The sequence below is a fragment of the Acanthisitta chloris genome, unplaced genomic scaffold, assembly GCF_000695815.1.
Source record: "Acanthisitta chloris isolate BGI_N310 unplaced genomic scaffold, ASM69581v1 scaffold476, whole genome shotgun sequence".
NCBI lineage: Eukaryota > Metazoa > Chordata > Aves > Passeriformes > Acanthisittidae > Acanthisitta > Acanthisitta chloris.
The window spans coordinates 88,248-110,627 of NW_008676289.1; the positions used below are offsets into that span (position 1 = coordinate 88,248).

The window sequence follows — 22,380 nt, forward strand, 5'->3', positions numbered from 1 at the left end:
TAATGGACTAGAGCATCTGTCATACAAGGAGAACCTGAGAGTTAAGACTGTTCAGCCTACAAAAGAGAGGGGAGACCTTATCAATACAGTTAAATATCTGATGGTAAGGTGCAAAGGAGATGGAGCCAGACTCTTCTCTGTGGTATCCAGTGACTGGATGGGCACAAGCTGAAACACTAGAAATTCCATTGAAGCATTAGGAAAAGCTTTGTTTATTGTAAGGGTGATCAAACACTGGAAGAGATTGCACAGATGCTGCTCCATCCTTGGAGATACTCAAACCCCAGCTGGACACAGTCCTGGTACCCTGCTCTAGATGAACCTGTTCAACAGGAGGTTGGACTACAAGATCTCCCAAGATCCCTTCCAACCTCAACCATGCTGTGAATCTGCTATGTGACCGTACGTCCCCAGCCCCATTTACCATAAGGACCTCTCCCCAAAAATAACCAGGCCTTCCTGGGGAAAGGCCACAATTTACACTAATCTTGGAAAACAATGGTCACCAAACAGCCTACAGTCAATTTGTTGGCCTAGCCTAGGTGACTTAAAGCCAGGTGAGTGGGAAGCTTGTTTTTCCAACTTCAGTTGGAGAGTACTATGTGATGCCTTTCTGCACGGCTGCTGATCTTGTTTTGTGGTGCAGATGACAGTCTAAGAAGAACTCTCATGATTAGCACAAGCTGTGTTACCTGTGTATTCTATTTGATTTGATTATGGAGCAAATTGAGTACATGCTCACTAGGTATTGTTCTGTGCCCATTCATGTGGTAACAACAGAACACAGGGACACATGATGAAGACTGCTTTCCATTTTAACCTTCAGAAAAACTCCACCAACAAAATCCAATATATTTTTCAGTCTGTTGTACTATCAGCCATAGGGATGAGGCAGTGCAGACAGCTATGTGGCACTCTGATAAAAATCTTTTTATCCTTGCCCTAACCTTCAAGAGAAGTGAGGAATCATTACAATCTTCCACTCATTCAACATGATTCAAATATGAATCAAGCAATTTTTTTTCCTTTGTTTTTGATGGCTTTTTTTTGTTTGTTTTCATTAAATCTGGCAGACCGATGGAGATGAAGATGCCCATTTCCTTCTCTTTTAAATACACAACTCTTTGTCTTCTTCCCTGAACTCAAACATGTTGAGAGCTGCTCCGACTTGACAAAGTGCTATGTGAGATGCATGCTGGGCAGGAGTCTTCGGAATATCTTGGTATGTTTTTAGTTTATCTTGCAGTATTACGTATGGAGCTTTAGAACTCAAACCCAATATGCTGGCATTGACTTTCTCCTGCTCTGAATCAAAAGTGAGAATGGTACTGAAAGCACTGTGGCTGGGAACTACCAAATTTCAATATATTTCTCTAGTGACATACAGGTAGGTGGATTTGTGTATCGCTTTACAAGGAGGTGTCATCTGCCCCAGCTTGCATTATATTTTCTGGCTAGGGACATGTCAGTTTTGTCCCAAAAGCTGTGTAGAGCATGATGTTATATAACCACATTTGGTACATACTGAGAGAAGCAAGCCGTGGTTATTTGGTTGTAGAAATGTGCTGTCAGAGGTCACAGTTTAAGACAAGGAGATATAGACTAAGCTCTTATTTCTAGACCAGCAAAGACACCTGCTCAGTGGAAACTCCATCAGCCCCTGTGGGAGGGAAAAGTGCTCTATCATCCTTGCAAGCAGGCTCCTTTGGAGCCTATGAAAGGGAAGAAAAAGAAAATAACCCAGGGCTGTTCTAGTAAAGGGAAGGATGACAGAAACACGTGAGACAGAATCAGGAGAAATGTGGAAAAAGAACCCTAGCAAGCTGCGTTTCTTAAAGAAAACTGTGTTTTCACAGTATGTACAATTTTTAAGGGCCAAGACAAGCTAATTGTTTCTGGCAGCAAACAGTTATTCAAACAATGGAGTAGTTCCACACCTGACTAGGAGTTCTTTTGCACATAAGTATGCTCCAAATAGCCCCAAAAACTGATTCTACATGGGTTTTTTTCAAACAAAAACATAACTCCTCAACAAATGTGCTTCCTTAGATTAGGTATTAGCCAGTTGTATTTACTTTGTAAAGGCCAATGGTGGATTCTTAATACAGGCTTAAGGATCCTGTGACATCACTCAGAAACTGAAAGTGTTACAAGAAACAGCACAACCATGTGGTATTTTTAAAGTGCCTGTGGTTTCCTAACCACAGTATTGGACACCAAGTGCCAAAGGCCCCTGTGATAAAGCAGAGCATCCTACCCACCTCACTGGATCCACTCAGCACTGCAGTCCTGCTGTACAATGCTGCTTTTCCATGCAGCAGTGTGCTTTATATGGAAAGCACACTGATTTGACAGCTATTGTAAACACCCTACAGTCACAGTAAAACAGCCATTTCCAGCTACGCAGAGAAAGAGCTTGTGTGTATTACAGTAGTGGCTCTACCCTGTGTAAAAGTGAAGGTACTGACACCCGATGGACTCATTCATTGCTAGATCTGTGCCCTTCATTTAAAGCTAGCAATGCTCTTCAGGTTGGAATTTTCCAAATATAGCTTTGACAACCCAGTTCTGAGAGCCCAGGGGAAGAGACATGACTACTTTGCTAATTGATGCTGATACACCAGGGAGGACCAGCACTGTCTACAGCAGAATTTTCCCTTAAAGTGGACTAGGTCAGTTGGATGGCAACTACACCAAGTCAATCAGTAATTCTCATAACCAGACCCTCTTTCTCTGAGTTATTACAGACCCATAACAGTGGGAAAATAATGTACTCAAGTTGGGGGTATCAGCACTAAAACAACATGTATGAATTTAATTCCAGCTGCCTGTGTATGTGTCTTGCATAATTTTAAACCCATTGGAACTAGCTGATAATCTAGTTTGGCCTCTTGCATAATCCAAGACATACATTTCCCTCTGGTAGGGGAATGAACATACTGTGCTCAAGAACTTGTATTTTTAATAAAAGTACAGCTAGTACTTGGCTAATACATTTTAGAAAGGCATTCAGTTTTCTTATGATGGCCTTGAGGAGATTCAAAATTTGCCACTTGTTACACTGCATCCTCAATTGCATAAACCCAGTCTTAAGTTCTCCATGGGGACACTGTCTCATTCAGTACACAGGACAAAATCACATAGCTTAGCAGCCATTCAATATTTTATTTTTGCCCTTTTTATTTGATGCATAGCCCTAAAAGCCTTGTTTACTTCACATTATTCCAGTTCTATTCTGAAGGCAGAATGATTAACTTCTTTACAGCCTTTTCTATAGTGCTCATCAGATGCTTCTAACTTGTTATGTGCAATTTCCTAGTTTTTGGAAAAGCATAAAAAGGAATGCCATTATGTGGCATCATATAAGTACTGCCATGATTCATACCAGCAGGGATAGACCAGACCTTTGCTGTCTTAGCTAACAGGTGTAAACTGCAGGCTGCCAGCATGGCCGAGCTAAAGGAGGTGATGCACATGCTTAAGCAAGTGATATTCACTGATATTTGCTGGCACCAGGATAGGAAGATTCAGAATTTTAAGGAGACTGAAGGATATGAAGGGAAAATACTCTTACGTGTTCCCACTCCTTTGTCTGTCTCATAAGACTGAACATGCCCACCCCTCAACCCATGTGTTTCAGCCTGGTTCCTTAGCCCAGTCTCATTCTTATCTATCCAATCTTACCTATCTATCCTTATTTCTTTCATTTTGTTACTGAGTTTATCTTTTCCCTTCCCTACTTGCTTACAGACTGAATCTCTGACCCCAAATATTTCCCATCACAGAGTCTTTTTCACCTCTCCTAAATTTTACTACCATCCCTTGACTAAGACATCATCAGAGAATACCCTGAGTTGGAAGAGACCCACAAGGATCATTGAAGTCCAGCTCTTGGGGCTACACAGGACAGTCCCAAGAATCCAAACATGTGCCTCAGAGCATTGTCCAAATGCTTCTTGCACTCTGGCAGGCTTGGTGCTGTGACCAATTCCCTAGGGAGCCTGTTCCAGTGCCAAGCCTCCCTTGACACAGCTTCATGCCATTCCCTCACATGCCATCACTGCTCACCGGAGAGATCAGTGCCTGCCCCTCCACTTCCTCTCATGAGGAAGCTGTAGAGTGCTATGAGGTCTCCCCTCAGTCTCCTCTTCTCCAGGCTGAATGAACCAAGTGACCTCAGCTGCTCCTCATATGGCTTTCCCCTCTAGACTCTTCAACATCTTTGTGGCCCTCCTTTGGATCCTCTCTAATAGCTTAATATCTTTCTTATATTGTGCTGCCCAAAACTGCACACAGCACTTGAGGAGAGGCTGCACCAGCACAGAATAGAGCAGGACAGTCACCTCCCTTGACTGGCTGGCAGTGCTGTGCCAGGACACAGTTTGCCCTCCTGGCTGCCAGGGCACACTGCTGACTGACATTCAACTTGCCATGCACCAGGACCCCCAGATCTCTTTCTGTGGGGTGGCTCTTCAGTCTCTCATCCCCCATTCTGTATGTACACCCAGGGTTGCCCTGGGGCAGGTGCCCTCATGAACTCATGCTGGCTGTGACCAATGACTGCATTGTCTTTCAGGCATTTTTCAAAAACTTGCAGAATAACCTCCTCTATTATTTTACCAGTCACTGAAGTGAGGCTGAAAAGCCTGCAGTTACCAGGGTTGTCTCTCTTGCACTTCTTCAGAATCAATGGAGTTTGAGGCGAATGAGCATTCACAGACTCCTTAGAACTCTCAGAAATACTAAGCATGTATAAGATGTGGGGTTTTTTAAAGTTTATAACTTGGATAACCTAGGAAGGATTTTCTTAGGGATGGTAAAATGCACATTAATATGTTACCCATTCCTGACAAAATCTAGAACCACTAATGCACAGCGAAGAAGGTGTCACAGAAGCCTTTAAGGTATCTTCTTTAACCTCATTTTCAGAAACAGTTAAGCCAAGTTGGGTGATGTCTTCCAAACTAAACCAGGCCAGAGCAGATGTGCATCTCAGACATTTTTATTCCAAATGACTACAGTTTCAGAAAATTGCAAGTCTCAGTATGTGGTTATGTCCATAAAATAAGACAAAAATGAAAGCTATTAGTATCATGTTGGCATCTAACTTGATGGCTGCTCTGGTATCAGTGACTTGTCTGAAATCATGAGCAAAGAATGTCATTCCATCTAGCCAAGTTTTTACTGACTGAATTTATAAAGGCTGTATTACAACAAAGTAATGTTATTGCCCCATATAAGCTTGATATGTGCATTGCTGTTTTGTAACCTTCTCCTGACATATGCCCCAGGTATTCATTTGCTATTTTTGTACTGAACATTCATTATTACCAAATATCTTGTCCCTTGCCTGTAGGTTCTACTATTTTCTCTCAATTATAACTTCACTTTACATTTGTCCTCTTGTGCACTGATACACCTGCAGCTTTGGAGTTGCCAGCAAAGCTTACCAGGACCACGTTTATGCCAGGAATTACAAATCTCCTAGCAAAGACTAAGCAGTCACATGGATATAGAATTCCTGTAAAAATTAGATTAGTCAAGACAGACTTCTAAAATCCCAGACAGACCTAGTAAGGGCTGCAGTTAACAAAACATATCATTGATGAAGTATGATTAACTGTTTTGATTTCACAAGAGAAGTGGATTTTGGTCTTCTGTGAAGCTCACTATATTATTATTACTATCATTGTTAAGCTCTAGGCCCTGTATCTGTAAGACAGTTTGTTTTGGGGTTGGCGCAACAGAAAAAAGCCCAACTTGCTAGGTATGGGTGTTACCAACAAAACCCATAAATGTGGAGTCACTGCCCCTACATAAGGCTGGAACTAAGCTGCAGCTTAAGATTAGTTTTATTGTACAATAAAACAAATTAGTTTTATTGTAAACTCATAGTTTATCTTGATTTAAGGAGGCACAGGACACAAGCCCAAGGTTTACAAGCCCCATATATATTGATATTCTATAGTTATTTGGTTCAGATCTTTCAAACATCAGTGTACTGCTTATTTAAAATGCATAACAGTTAGAGGGAAAAGCAGCAAAGACACAGCAGTGAACTGACTTCCAAAACTATGAGCTTTTGTCAATTAAAATATTTACTTTTGACACAAGTCCTAATTAGTTAAAAACATTCAATGCAGTCTTAAAATAGAGGTTCAAGCTGCCCAATTTATTCTTGGAACAGTTACTTGCTCTCAGGATTAGGAAGACAATGGCATCCAGAGCAAGCATTAGCCCTCTCCCCTCTTATTACAGTTAATCAGGAACATAAATACTATAATGGAGCTGAGCCCCTGCAAACTCACCAGGCTGTGCATAATTTCCACTCCAGCTGGATTCACTGTGAGCGCTTCATCATACAATTGCTTAGCCTCCTCCAAATTGCCTTTCATCTCTGCAAGCCTCCCACGCATGTACAGTACAGCATGAGATGTGGGGAAAAGACTAGCTGCCTCCTGGATACAAAAGCCTGCTTCTTTGAGATGCTGCTGCTCCATGAAGAGTTCAGCTAAAAAGCAAAAAAACCCAAAAACCATAAAGATAAAGCAAAAACCACCCTACCATTAGATGAAATAAAGTAGAGACCTTTCTTCACATTAATTATATATCACTTCCCTTAAGCATATTAAAACATGAGGCCATGATCCTGCACAGTGCTTACTACTATGGTTAGTGCTTACTATCACAACTGGATTCACTGAATGGATGTTTTCCTAATGCTAAAGGCTCTATACAGATGTTCATGGACATCATTAGGTGGTGTCCTGACAGAGGAGAGCCTTACAGATTCCTCAGTCAGAACGTAAATAGTGCTGAACTGAGCCCAAAGGAAGCAGAGCTGGTAGCTATTTGGAGTCATAATATGTATTTCCCAATAATCCAGGGGGGAAAAGAACAGAATAAGCCATTGCTGCCTACTGAGAACGTCAAACATGTCAGAGTAATAGGATACCTCTGAGCTGGACAATAGACAACTTACTTCAAAGAATATTTCCACATTTAAGAATATTATTAAAAGTGTTTCTCTCTGTTTATTTGTCAAGTTTATGAGATAGCTGTGTCTTAACTTTTCAGAGACTGTTAAAATCAAAAGGTTTTTATAATACAGACTTGTGCATTCACCCATTTACTTCCTCATACATTACAGAAAAACAAAATACAGCTCTTGGATGAGATTGCCCGTTTACTTGACCCTTCATTTACATGAACTATCTGCAACTATCTTAGCGGTTTTCTTAGAAAAAAACTGTAAGAGGCATCCTAATGTGCTTGAATGTTAACTTGTTAATAAATTCACATGACAAACAAATTTCAGAACATATCTCATGGCTGAACTTTAACATTAGTCAGGATTTGGTCTAGAAGATCGTTGGAATAGATGATTGTTATGCTGGACAGAAAGATCTTTGTGGGTCCCTTCCAAATGAAATAGTCTATTCTAAGTCTAGATTTATTCAATTTTACATTCTTTCAAAAGGTTCAAAGTGATGCTCAGTTTTAATTGCCAAGCATAACTGAAAAAGGAAATTGTGTTTTTTAAATAGATATATACATATATGCATATATGCACCTATGTATATAAAATTATTCTCTTTCTTCATATAGCAACAGTAGCTCTTTAGTCCATAACCTCATGTCCATGTTCTCACTGAGAAAATCAGTCTCTTTTTTTTTTTTTTTTTAAACTCATGTGGTGATGCAGTAAGTATTGACATTTCAAGAGTCCAATTCAAAATTACTAATTCAGGCTCCAGATTTAGAAAAACGATTCTGAAATTAGACACAACCTTAACTGCCCTGACTTTTCAAGGTAGTGAATATTCTCAGGAAGTCTTCTCTGAGGGGGGAAATTAGCCTGAAATTTCCTCTTAAATAGCTTTGAAACTCTGCCAGTTTCAAACACTGGGAGACCCAGATGACTGTAGGGACTTGGCATGGTGACGTGGAGCTTGCTGGGTAGAGGTGAGCAGGAGAGCATCTCAAAGGCAGTCCTGCCTGACCATGGAAAGGCTCCTCCTTGGTCTGACATGGGACTGTGTCCAGAAATAGCACTTCTACTGTTGTGTAATAGATTGTGTACTGAAATGACAGCATGGCCAAACACCCTTCCATTCCAAAGGTGGCCCTCCTAGAAGAAGGGTGAGACATTGTCAAGAAAATGATCAAGTATTTCTTAGCTCTCTCTAGGTTATGCTACAAATAAATGTCATTCTCCAAGGCTGTCAACATGAGCAAAATATTAGTTCCTTCATAAGAGTTACACTCTTTAAGAATGACTCATATGCATTTCTCTCTGGTTAATCATCATAAAATCTCTGCATGCATCCCTTCCCTTGGCTCCAAGAGGCTGCAGCTATCTATAATAACAGAAAGCAAGGCCGTGTACCTTGTCAAGCTGAGTATATGCACAGCCTTATTCTATAGTTTGTGGGAGGACAGTATTTTCCTTGCACTTCCAAGGAACAGAGCATTTTTCTGCCAAGTGCTGCATAGCAGCTGACGCCGTGCATGTGGCATTAATGAGGATGGGGATGTGCAAAGCAATGATTCACAGGCTGAAGATGAACACTTCATTTGCAAAGTTAGCACAAACTTAGTGGCACAAAAGAAGGGGTGAAATCCTGCCACTGGCTGAAGTCAACAGAAGTTCTGGATACTGCCATATTAAAAGCTCTATTAGCAACTAAGAGCATCATGTGACTTGTTTCATTTCAGAGAAGAATTGGGAGCAACAGGGTTTAGACGTGAAATCACGCACAGCCAGTGTTTCAATGCATACAAAATGGAGAGCACTTATTCTTTCAATGGTGCCTGTAAATCTTCTTCAGTAATAACAATTATTTAGAGGAAGTGCAGCAACACAGAATCTAAATAAGATCTACAAATTGTGTTTTATGGTATGGTAATGTAGCATATTAAAGTTCAGTCTGTTTCTTTGCAGGCTCAATAGTCAATAAAAAAATGATTTAATGGTGTGGGAGGCCTAATTTGCATAAAAAAGAATGAGAGGGGTGCCTTTTGGTTACAGAAGGAAAGGAGTGTTAAAATTTTTAGCTACCCAGCTAAAAATAGACATTAAAGGACATCATTTGGCCTGCATTAAAATGTGTTTTTCTGTAAACTCATTTTTCACTTCTATTACATACTCATTTTATTTACAGATTAACAAGATATGGTTATGTAACGTGGAATAAAAACACAGCTAAAACCAGAAATCAAACCCAAAACCAAGGACCTATTAAATATATCATGGTAATACCCTCAGTGATACTGAAAGTACTGAAACACCTGCTTTTGTGTTACCTAGGTTAGCAGCTTCCTCACCACTAGATTAATCAGCCTATCTCCTTATATAACCTAATTATGCTGGAAATAAACATCTAACCAAATTAGCAGTTCTTGCAAGGAAGTTCTGTTATAGAGACATGTCATCCAGTTCCACTCCAAAGCAGATCTTCCCAGGCTGACATGGGTACTGAAGATCTGTAATTCTTATCCTGTGAAAGGGTCAATGCTTCAGGAAAACACTTATGAACCTCCAATTGTTGGACTATGTCATTCTTGGTACTGACATTCTTCAGAGCTTTGAATCTAAAGGCAAGCTTCCTTGCCTGCCATCACTTAACACCATCTTCATAAAAACTTAAACAAATCTACATTTTGTATTGAGCTAAGTACCACCAAAAGCTCTCCAAAGCCGCTGAGCAGGGAGATGATGACCCTGGATGTACCACTCCTCTACTAGCCTCTCTGGAGTTTACTGCTAGAAATTCTGAGTGTGAATGATATTAGGAAATATTTCTGCATTTCTACCTACAGGTATGGACCAAGACTGTGCACTCCATGGATGGGCAAAGACAGGTTGAATGATGCACTGTCTCCTTTCATTCACTAACTGAAGCTTGTGCCTGCACTGAGACCACCAGCAACTATCCAGCTAGCTGACTTCAAAGTCCAGCCTAGCATGATTCATTCCTTTCTCAGATTCCCTTAATGCTTCCCATCTGTACTTTCTTGCAGTACTATCCGGCCTACTCTGCCGTTCTTCCAAACAAGTGTTGTCTCCTCTTGTGGCTATGGCCTCCTTTGTCTTGACTTACAACTAGACCGATACGCTAGTTTTAATGCTGGGCCCAGTCCCTGAGAGCAGCATGCATCTCCACTCAGATTATTATTAGCTCCTAGTTCTTCCAGCTGTTTCTGCTGGCATTTAAGCTCATCTACAATGAAGATCCTTAATCAAGTGAAAATTGCCAGAAGCGTATCATCTACTTGCTCTCCAAAGACCAGTAACACACAGACCAAGAGCACTTCCCAGAACACTGACAAAGCTGGGCATCCTACAGTCAGACAGTCAGACCCACAGTCAGAGGCATCACAACACTGTAATCCAGTCATGTCTACATCACAGTGCTAGTCTGAGGAACAGAGCTGCTTGACATCACTTCAAACACTGACTATTCCCCATTTCCTAAGTGTTTCAAAGCAGAGTCAAGTGTGGTAGTGCTTGTCACTGCAGCAACAACTGTAATTCTAGCCTAAAAAAAAATCAAACTGATTTGAAATGTTTTTCTGCAATGTGAACAACCCAAGAGTTAAAATTTCATTCCTTGCGAATCACATTTGGTGTTATCCAAGATGCAGCACTTAACTCCTACAAAGCAGACTGCTCCACATCACTTGGTTGTGTGTGCCTACCAGCTCCTAAAGCACTCTACTCTTGTCCACCCCAAAAATGCTACTGTATAGTGACATGGCCAATGTTACACAGACAAATGCCCAGCAGGATGGTATAGTGGGGAGCAGCCCTTCACACTTAAGAAGATGAGAGCATCTGTGAGGATGTGTAGGAAAGTGATTTCTGTTTCACATCATCTGCCTTCAGGAGCTATTAATGCTTGTTACAGCAGGAGCCCTTAGCCTGCTGGAAAGACCCACTCCTCTGAGACAGCTCTGCCTTCAGCAGTGACTACAGAGCTATTAGCATGACAAAGGGTTCTCCATTGCCTTTCCTTTCTGGCAGGTCAGGTTTAGTCATCGTTCCATGCCATGACACCACCCTGCATGCAGTAGCTTGACAATTTGTGGCAGATGAGACAGAAGATTCCTCAAGTCACATCTTGATGGCAATAATTTCATTTGATATCGAAACTGCCACGTGTTACCATCCACCTGTGCTCAGCCACTTGCTCTTTTGAATGAGGCAACAGATTTGCATCCTCAGAGGCTCTCTTTGCATGGAAACTGGTAGTTAACTGAAGTCCAGGGCTTTGAATTCCCAAGCTTTGGGGCTCACAGGGCCTGAAATGGCCACTAAGCTTTATTTACAAATGCAGCATTAGAGTGAAAGTTTCTGGAAGCAGCACAGAACTACCACAAGCTACCTTCTATACTAAATGACACAATCAAAACATAACATGAAGCACTACAAGCTAGCTGGTTCCTTTATGTCAAGTGAGGAGGCCTTGTTCACTGGTGAGGAAACAGATTTCCCAGCTGGGAGAAGCATCTACCTCATAACAAGGCCACCACTGAGTTAAGGGTGAAAGAGCACCTTTTGGCCTTTCTTGCACCCTCTCTTAAAACATGCATTGCTGCTTATTGTCAAAGAAAAGACTTCCAAGTCTTCATATTCCAGCCCAGTTAAGTATAAATTCCTATTTTCTGTCTCTGGTATGAATAAACATCCTGCCTCCTTCTTCATGACTATGTACACTTTATCACTTGTCCAAACTGACTGAGCAGCTGAGGATATGCTATTATTCTATGCTATATGCTATTGTTACTCTCAAGCCCTCCCTGGGTACCACTGGCAGTGCAACGGGTTTCACTCCATCTCTTGGCAAAGGATCTACAGACTGCTTAACAAAAAGCATTGCTAGCTGCTGCCTGTTTCCTTCACAAGTGCGAGTTCAAGACAGGAATGTTTGCATGTCCCAGATTTCAAGAAATGGTATGTGCTCTTTGAAGACTGTCCATGCCGAAGGATTATCAGTCCACAAAGTTTCATGTCCTGCTCCAGCAATGAGAAACATCCATTGCCTCAGGAATGGGGGAGGCAATCCAAAATACTCCATACTGATACAAAGTCATAAGAATCCTTTTGATTTTTAAAATTAATTATTGATAGAAAATAAAATAAACCAAGCTAGAGAGTGTGGATCAAAAGCTAGTATCCACCCTTGAGGATGTTCCAATGAAGAGAAATGGGGAATTTGGTGATCTCTAGCCTCCACCAGAAAAACCTTGTACAGAGTTGGCTAAACCAGGAGGCTTAGCAGAACCACTGCTGGCTTCTTAACTTCACTAATGACATTTCAAATGGGACCAAACCAGCTCACTTTACCGTTTCTATCTCCAGTGTGAAGCATTCCTAATCCCTCCCAGTAAGTAAATACTGCAGGGCAGCCATCTTTGCAGTACACCTTTATTCTCCTCAGTAATAGCTGTGTAACAAAGGACTCCCTCCTGCTCCTGCTTGCTAGGCTCCAGCTTTTCATGCTGCTATGTATCACTGTAAAGAGACACAAAAATTAGCACTGTTTATGCAGCTTAAGAACTCAAGCAGTGAATGGGGAAGTTCTAAATTTGAAATACTAAACTTTGAAAGCACTTTTTAAAAAAGAAAGAAAACAAAAATATTAGAATTGGTTCAACAACCAGTACTGCATCACAGGACAGTATCTGATCTATTCTGTCAATGTCAATAAAGATGTCTCCCAAACCTGATAAACACGTTTAATATCAGAGCTAATAACTTGCGGAGGCTTAGGATCGCTAAAAGCTCCAAGAAGGAAGAACATTTAAGTACCCATGTGCAAGCTATGCAAACACAAGTTGCACTGAGTGAGCTGAGGGGCAGCAGGGGAGGACCTGGCTGTGCCCTTGCCCACTGCCAACATGCCAGCTCTGCAGCCATGGGCCAGCCAGGGTTGGAAATTCCAGTCCAGTGGCCCTAACAACACGTTCTTGTGAAACAAACCTCATCACCTCTAATACAGCTTTTTCCCAGGAGCTGGCCCATATGGAATAAAATAAATAAATCACAAGTGTTTTGTGAAGGGGAAAAAAAAATGTTCCTGCTGTACATAACTCGGGGGAGCAGATGTTTTTCCATTAGCTCACTGTTCTCTGCTGCACTGGCTCTCTCTGCATTTCTTGTTTGTGGCATGTTCGTTATAAGATTTTTTTTCCTAGGGTAAACTTTAGCATATTTCTGAGGCAGCAGGTAGCCCACTCCAGCCCCACTGTGTGTACATGGAATAGTATCCAAGTCATTTTTGTCTAAATGCTCCTTTAAATTAGCCTTAGGGTCTACCTGGTGAGGTTGACAGGCTGAGCTTAGCAGGCATTTAGCCAAACATAGATCAAATTACCAGACCTACTTTGCTATGAGTGGCCATATTTGGTAAAGTATTGGGTTAGTCAAGAAGCTAAATTGTCAGATATAAAGTACTAGTAAAGACAAACAAAGTGGACATTGTAGTTAAAAGTAAAGCTTAAAATAATATAGTAACAGGAGCTGGAACATTAGAACTCTTATTAAAATTGGCTTGCAGCATTCTAAAATGCTCTGTATAAATAGAGCATACGGTTATTACTGCCTGGAAATATAATCACACATACTTCAGATACGAAATCACTCTAGTTACCCAAAGAGCTTAGAACTATTAACACTATTTCTTTTCAATACTGACATGCTTTGCTCTCTGGGTCAAAAGTGATCTTATAAAAATGTCGAATGAAGGTAAATTTTGGCCATAAATTTGAACTATTTCAACTATATTTTCCTTAGCCAAACAGCATGACTCTATTTTCTAAACAAAAAGGAGGAGTACTGGCATGATTTTAAAAAGTATTAGCACCAGTAGTCTCTAGGATTTCTCTTGCAGCTCTTCCTGCAGCAAGAGAGAGAAGGAGTTAACAAGCTTTACCAATAGCACAGAAGTTCTTTCTCTCTTCTCAAAGCTTAATTCAAGCTCTCAGTCATGAAAAGTAGAACAAAGAGGATAATTAGCACATGGACTACATGAAGACCACCTCTCCTGGAGCTGCACCACTGCAGCATGTGTACTCTACCACCATTCCTAAGTACCCGAGTATTCTCTGAAATCAGCTTTCTCAGACTTGGGGCCAAGAATAATGTTTAGCTTATAAATGTTAAAGTGTTCTGAGATGACTCCTTTTAAGAAGTCATTACATTTCAAGAGGACTGGGGGGGGTTATTGTTAAAAGGGACCAGACAAGCTGTACTAACAATCTTTGCTGCAGAACACTTGAAAACAAAGTACCCCTATTAGTATTCCAAGCATGCCTGCTGCAGGGAATGGACAACCTCTCTAGTCTTTGGGGACAGCACACCTCACACTCTTCCAAAGCTAACTGTGACTACCTGCAGGGAAAACGGGAACATATGGAAACCCACTAAAGAAAGGTGTTGAGTTCCCTGCTGCAGATGACTGCACTCCCAGGTGGTCCTGTAGGAGATGGCTGGACATAAGACTAACTGTGAGAATTCACAGTTCTATTTGGACACATGAAAGAGAAAAGGTCTCTTTCTAGAGACCACAGATCTATCAAGCAGCTCTTTGTTTACAGGAACCTACAAAAAAATTAGCTTGCCAGAGATCACTAGGCATTGCTGCAGGGAAAGACAAGGTACAGCATCTGTTATAGTGCAGCACAATTGGACTTAGAAGCAGCACATCCAAAGCTGCTGCTTTATTATCTTCCCTACAAAACTGTGCTGGTCATAAACCCAGAAAAGTTATAGATAAAAACAATAAGCCTATGCCCTCTCATGTGTGAGATAAATATCTTTATCACAGCACAAAAAAGATTAACTATTTGCACAGGGTTGACAGCCTTGCCGTCGGTCACTCTTAAAGGAATACACATATTCTCATGAGCCAATTGTGAAACCTGTTTGGGAACAAGGCCTCTCCAGCTTGGAAGGACTGAGGACTTCTTCAGAAAGCAGGAACTCCTATTGCAGCTGCAGGTGGAGGTTGATACAGTAAGGATTCTACTATGTAAGCACCACTGGATAGCTACCACCTACTAACAGTCCCTTTTGCAAATATATATGCTGACTCTGTGGCCTGGCCTGGCTGCTGGAGGGCTTTAAGAACAGCTTTGCATAGCTGTGGGATAGGTGATTTTATGTGCCTTTTTCCTATCTCAGTGCAGAAAGCTCTAACTGGAGTTAGAGCCAATGGTTGGCTGGTACTATTAGTTTTCATACCCTGGGATATGAAGAGGGATGGGAACTGTAATGGCTCTAATGGAACCCAGACAAGATTGCAACCTGGTGCTCTAAATCCATACCCACAGGCTGAGACACGGCCAGCTGCATCCTGTTGGTGTCTGAAAAGGATGGATGCTTTGTTATACATTTACCGTAGTATGAGGTTAGGAAATTGTAATAATTTTATCTAAAGATTTATGAGTCATGCTAAAAAGGTTAAAGTGTTAATGACAACAAAAACAACAATACACAAGTCATTTCCCAAAGGCGGATTAACGTTTTTTCCCCTTTAGAGATAGGAGGTATGAAAAAGTCAGGCAACTTGCCTGGAGCCACAAGATGAGTCATTGATTAAAAAAGGACAAGTCCAAGCCAAACCTGATAAAAATCTACAGCATACTGATGCAGCTCTTTCATGAATATGAAGGGACTTGGTATGCAGGCGTAGGAATGTTACACTAATCGCCTGTTGCTTTCCACAGCTGTTAATTTTGGGATGAGCTGCAATGCAAAAGCACGTGACTACCTCAAATGCCTTTTAGCCATCCATTTCTGTTTAATGTGTTGTTTGTGAAATATCTCTATTTCGGAAGTGATTAACTTCTTACAAGTATACTTGCTCCTCCTTTCTCCTCTTTCCAGATGGGAAAGATTCTAGTACTGAAGGTCAGTCACATCCTTTTGGACTACTGCACTCACTAAGCCCAGTGTAAGATCGACCCAATTCCAAGAAGTCCTCTAAGTGCCTTTCTCCATAGAGTAAGGACTACCCCAAAATACATCTCCTCATCCCTCAGGATACCAGAATGCATCAACTTCCACACTGCTGCCAGAAGAGAATGGCCAGTACCTCACCAAGAGCTTGTTAAGCTGCATCCATAACAATTACTGACTTCAGTAATGAAATTACAACACAGTCACAGTACGTGTTTTCAAAATATCAATCCTGATTCAAGTCCAGTTAAAAGTAAGCATGAAGCAAAACAAAGGTTTAAAAAATGATAGGGCAGAAAAGTTACAGCTTATAAAAATAAATTCTATCCAAAAGAAACAATTAACACCGTTGAGCAAGGCACTCGATAACCACTGAAAAGCAATCATAGCAATTCACAGGTAGGTCACAGCAAGCACTAGGTCTTTATTGCTTTTGTCTTTTCAGACAACAGCAAAAATGCAAACTGCCTAGAGCTATCTGCAGACGATGGACAACAGACACCTGACTTCTCATCACAATAAACTCCATATTTTTTCCTCCCCACTAGCCTTCTCTGCAACCCTAAATCAGGAGTATAAACTGAATAAAGCAAAATCTTGCTGGTGATTTTGAAGCCTACAGCACATCACTGAAGTTTACATACGCACAAGTCATTAAAGGGAACACCAGTGATTAACCAAAAGGATGATACATTCCATAAGGTGACTTAGTCAAATTGTAACAAAAATGTCACATATTTTCTTCTAGAACTGAAGTTTAATTGGTAGGAAAAGGCTCACAAAAACAGCAACAAAAATCTTTGCTGAGAAGTAGGGTGAGACTGCCAGATTTTATGTGAGAACAGTCAATTGCACAGATTATCTAAATGAGAATTTGAAAGGTTCTCCTGCATAAAGAAGACCGAATTATCAGCCAGGTTCCAGTGGGGTCTGCTTTTTTTTCTTCATTACCAATGGTGAGACATCTAAAAAGCAATCACAGCACTCAAAGGTAATTTCAGGCACACAACCGTGGGCCCAGTTGTGGAAGAAAAGCTGTGTCTCATAAGAACAAAATTGTTCTAATGAACTCTTTCTATCAGTTCTGAAATGTTGTAATGCAAATGGCAGAATGTGCTGGGCAATTCTGTTCCTCACCAAATGTCCTACATAAAACCCTTCCATAAGTTTGGAGATCGGGTACAAGCTCTTCTCACTGTTCTTTTTTCTCTTTATGCACTCTGCTGTAGCATCTCTGCATTAGTGTCTCAAACTGATACACAATCTACAAGTCCTTGGGAGACTCAGTCTCAAGGATAAAGTCAGTGGAGGACTTGCTCTTTTAAATAATTTTCACTTTAACCTCAGCAAAGATGGGAAAATTCTCAGTCTAAATCACATTTATTTAATACATGGTTTGCCCAGTCTTATTACAGGGAAACATACAGGAAGAAGAGAATGAAAAATAATTGTCCCTATCAACTACCATTTGTTAATGAAGAACTTCCTACCCTTGTTTTTTAAAAAAGCATATTATAGCGATGACTGAAGTTTTCTGTATGTTTTAGAAAAACAGAGGTGAGCTGAGCTGAAAAATCACACTACAACAGTATTTTTTGGTCAAAAATCAAATAAGTGGTATTTCAAAAACCATCTGGGATAGAGAAGCGGATTCTCTGCTGGAATCAAGCGATTTTCAGCTACTCTGTTGATACTTAGGTCATCTCATTCACCTCTGAAGGGAAGAAGGAACTCCAGGTGGTCCAGGACTTACCAGCTTGTAGCCAAATTTGCTCAAGAGTTGTCCACAGCTGCATAGGTCCCTGCTTCATTGTGCTGCTCTGCACAGTTATTTCAGACATAGCCTGTTCCAGTCTTGAGGCAGCAAGGGAAGAGGCTCGCTGTGATCCTATGGGCCAAACACACAAGAACAATAATGCATTTTACACTTTAGGCTATTTCTTTCATTCATTAAGGTAGCAGGTCTGATCCTCCACTCACTGCATCACCTTTATGTAATAAGAACTCTACTGAATTCTGGCATGACCAATTGGAGAACTATGTCTTATAAAAGGTTAATTTACTGAAAAACCCCCACTAAATTACCCAAGGGCTGCAGCTCAAACAAGCAAATTAAGAGGCAGACAGTAATTTTATAAAGGTCTGCTTAGCATTCATCAAGGAAGCAACCATATTTTGCTCATTTGGGAAGCAGAAGTCTACCATGAAATATTTCCCACAAATACTTCTTAATAACCCACTTTATAATCACAATCACCATACAATTACAAATTGCAGCCCACTAATGTAAAAACTTAGTGCAGCATTACAGAGTAGCTTAGCAGCATTCACACAGCACACGTTTCAAGTGACATCAATATTGTTCTACTGATGTAGAGGCAATGTGGTTTTTCATTTAACCTTGGGGAGTTGAGAGTTCAGAGCTTTGACTATATTAACCTTTAGTATGCACTGTAACATTTACGCAAGAATAAAGTATTTGGCGCCTACATCATGGGACAAAACATCACATCAAAAGCTTCTCCCAGGAGGAGTGAATGGACAGAGACCACGTTCTCCACTACAGCAAGTGGGATTGTACTGGTGAGTTGACCTCTCGGAGGTTACCCAGAAGTATGGTAATGAAATAAGAAGCTACAAAATGAGATTTCAGAGTTGGCTTTGTAAAGCTTTGAGAAATAAATATTTTAACATACATAGGTTTCGTGTGATTTTTAAAGCTGCTAAGCTCTTTCTCTGGAGAGCTGCTGTGACTGAAGCACTTGTGCTGATTAGCATTGCTTTTGAATCTCTCTCTCACACAGGTTGACCTCACAGACCACAAGATCCCTAAGCTAAAATCTCACTTTCTCCCACCGCACCCACCCTGAGGGAGCAGTAAAGCCTAGGAACAGGTACTGGGAGAAGCTGGAATAGCTCTGGGCAAGGGAAGGGACTGAAGGGATAAAAACCCCTTACAGGGCATATGCATTATGTGGTTTCCCTGAGAGAGACAGCAGCTTTTCCAGCTGGAGCATGCTGAGATGGTTGCCCAACCACACCTCACCAGCAGACCAACACATCACCCATGGCCAGGGCGCTGGCAGGTAGAGCAGTGTGAGTCCCTCAGCAGTGGTCTCCACTCTGGATGCTGAGCAGGGAGTCACCCTTGACCCAGGCACGAGGGGAGGCACATTTCTGCACCATGCTCCTGTGCCAGGACACCTGTGCGAGCGCTGTCTAACGGGAGGCAAGTGTGTCATGGCTTGGTAGAGACCACAAGTGCAACTCCAAGCCCCGAACTGCTACGGGAAATATTTGTCCCATTATCTCACCGCTAACTAATGTCATTCATTTCAAGCAGGAGAACTTCAAAACAGCCCTGCAGCGCAGGCGCCTCCCACGGCTCCCTTGGAAAATGCAAATGTGCTCTTCCTAGATGCATTTCTTAAATTCCTACATATTTTCAAAGACATTCTTGATCTAATGTTCCAAGAGATGACAGTGCAGTAATGTAGCAATTACAGCTTTAACGGTATAGTAAAAGCAATTGAGCTTTGCAGGGAAAATTTATTATATTTAACAGTTTATTTAACAGATCCATCTTCAGCCTGTTTCAGTGCACGAGATTCCTCCCCCTTGCCCTGCCCACTCACACTTGTCTCCCCCGGTTCTACCTCCACCTAGGAGAGATTTCACCGAAACATCCAGAAATTCAAGTCGGACTAGAGCTGTTTAACACAGAGAAGCCTACCAGGCACTTATTAGCCCCAGCTATCCAACACACAGATAGCTTCTCTGCACAGCAGAGAACAAGTAAATGAACACGTGAACATTTAGTGATGTTGTTAAGAGCTCTTGAAGTTAGGGTAGACCTCTTGCCTTCTAGATTGGCAAACCTGGAAAGAATGACGTGCTTTGGAGATTGTGTAGTCAGCCTAACAAGATTCTTACTCCTGATAATGTTAGCATGCTTTGAAAGCAACTTTCATTATCATATTTCTCTGCCAAGACTGTCCTCTTCCAGAGATTTTCTGGGGCTGTGTTTCTTGCAAGCACCCATATGTAATGCTGGGCTGTTTGCACTGGGTGGGCAGATGGGCTGGTGTTTTATGCACATCCTCACAGAGCTCAGGGAAATCCTCTTTTCCTTGCAAGTCAGTCCAAGGGAACTATGTCACTGTAAGTTACCTTTGTGCATTTTGGAGAGGTACACATGCTGTCGTGAGGCTGAACAGCCACTTAAGATCTACTAAAGCATTCTTCCCACACAAAGCAGGCGTTAAAGGAGTATCACAGTGAGCACTCAAAGGAGCACAAGTTAGCTGCCCTTCTTCCTCTCTTCAGTAGCCCAGTAGTTGCCAAAAGCGAAATGTGAGATTGAGACTGATCTTGCCCAGTGCAGTGGGGATCTGCACAGCCATAAAAAAGGGAACTCAAGTTACTTAGTGATTTCCAGCAGAGGCTCTTTGCATTTAACAGCCTTTGGACATTCCAGTTCTTTGATGTTTATTTTGTTTCCCTTTTTTTCCAGCCTACACAAGGAAGCAAACCTCACTAGGCAGAGATCATTCTATCCCTTCCCATCCCTGCCTGGCCTCAGACACAGATACACTCCTTGTTCTATACAGCATGCCAGATGAAAAGGCTCCCTCCATCTCAGCCCATACCTCCACTTTTGCCACCGCTGTTACTGTCCATCTCTGCTAGGCCACTCACAGGAAAGCTCCTTAAAGCCTTTCTGACCAAATAAGAGAAGGGTTTTGCCAGCTTGGCTCATCTGGACTGAAAGGGGCTCAGCCACAGCTCTGAATCTCAGGCAGACAATACGGTGACACTAGGAGTGGGCTGATGGCTACTGGAGCCACAAGAGTATACCCCTAACACACACTGTCTCCTGAGAGAGGAGGTCAGCATGCATGGCACTGGCATGACTGACCTCAGGGTGGTAGGCTGAAATAGAAAAACTTCAAGCAACTTTACAAAAAAATAAATCTGAACGTCTCATTATAAAATATCACTTCCTAAAGAAATGTAGATCTTTATACGCTAAAAAAACCTGCCCACAAAACGTGTCTCGCAGAACTTTAATGTCATGCCTCAAAATACATGCAAATGTTGGCATAAGGAGACATCACATCAATTGGTTATTTTTGTGAAGTCTCTTTCTCCATTTAACAGCTCGGCTAGACAGAATATAAACTTCACATTTTACAATAAAGCCCTCCACACATTTTGGAAATAACCCATAAAAATATAACAAAACTGATTTTGTCGTGATGAGCTCTGCATATAAGCCATACAAAACATATCTAAATAATTTTAAAGCACTGTTCTAGAGTGTTATAAGACCAAAATGACCAAGTATAATATTTTGCATCTATGAAAAAACTGCCATCAAAATAGAAAATGTACCTCAGTAGATTTACTAGGCTTATAAGAAATACAGAATTCCCTAGCCTAAATCACTTCAGGCAAGAGCATTATAAGATAAGACTAAATCAGAAAAAGAATGAAACAGCAAGGCAGCTGACTGATATCGGTGAATTTAGTTAGGAACACTGCTTCAGTTAGGAGAAGATGAAGAAAATAAAGACGAATTAATCTTCCTGGCAGCAAACCTAAAATTCTGGCACAGCAAATAATCTCATTGTGGTCTGACTGAGGGAGAGGCCAGTGTCAAACCCGGCCACAGTAACCCCCCCACCCCCTTCAGTGACAAGTCCAGAGATCACAGAGCGCCTGTGCATTACAGCGATGCTGCCGCATGCTCCCAGGGGATTTCATGAGGAGACCAGTGCCTGTTCCAGAAAGATGCAAAGTATCAGACCTCCTCCCTCCTTCAAAGCAGCCAGCCACAGCTGCAGCTCTGGGAAAGCATGTGGGTGAGAGGGGCTAGAGCTGAATGCTTCAGTCTCACCCTCTCCTATCTTCAAACAGGCTCCCAACCAGGACAGTAGACCCAGCTGCCTCCCTTCTGCAGATGGAGAACCGCAGCACCTAGAGCCTGCAGAGCAGGGAGCCACACACCTCTGCTGGAACCCACCAGTGCCAGCCCTGCACTAAAGGCTGGTGGTGTAGTTACAGTACTCCATCCTTACGTCCACTGTGGGGGCAACTAACAGCATGGAAACCTGGATTCTCAAAGTGGAGGAGGAATATATTTCTTGGCTAAAACTAAACTGCATTCAGTGCAAATCACTCTATGTGCATGAAAAACTGCTTAAAGCTTGTACTTTACACTAATTTGCTCTTTCTGGCAGGCAGCACCATGGCATACAACACTTTCTATTGAACTATGGCTGCTAGGACTGGGCTAAGAGCAGGCTGGAACAGATCCGCAACACAGGTGCTTCTTGAGAAGGGCACTACATGCCATAGAATCATAGCATTTAGGGGTTGGAACAGACCTTACAGATCATCGAGTCCCGTCCCCA

General features: G+C 41.7%; 1 protein-coding gene across 1 annotated transcript in view; it reads right to left on the minus strand.

The window, feature by feature from the left end:
- TTC7A (tetratricopeptide repeat domain 7A) overlaps positions 1 to 22,380 on the minus strand; it is a 169,892-nt gene that overhangs the window by 29,455 nt on the left and 118,057 nt on the right. The window contains exons 18-19 of the mRNA XM_009076060.1: positions 17,718 to 17,852; positions 6,309 to 6,511 (exon numbers count right to left, since the gene is read on the minus strand). Coding sequence (XP_009074308.1) covers positions 6,309 to 6,511; positions 17,718 to 17,852 — 338 coding nt within the window. The remainder of the gene's footprint in view (positions 1 to 6,308; positions 6,512 to 17,717; positions 17,853 to 22,380) is intronic.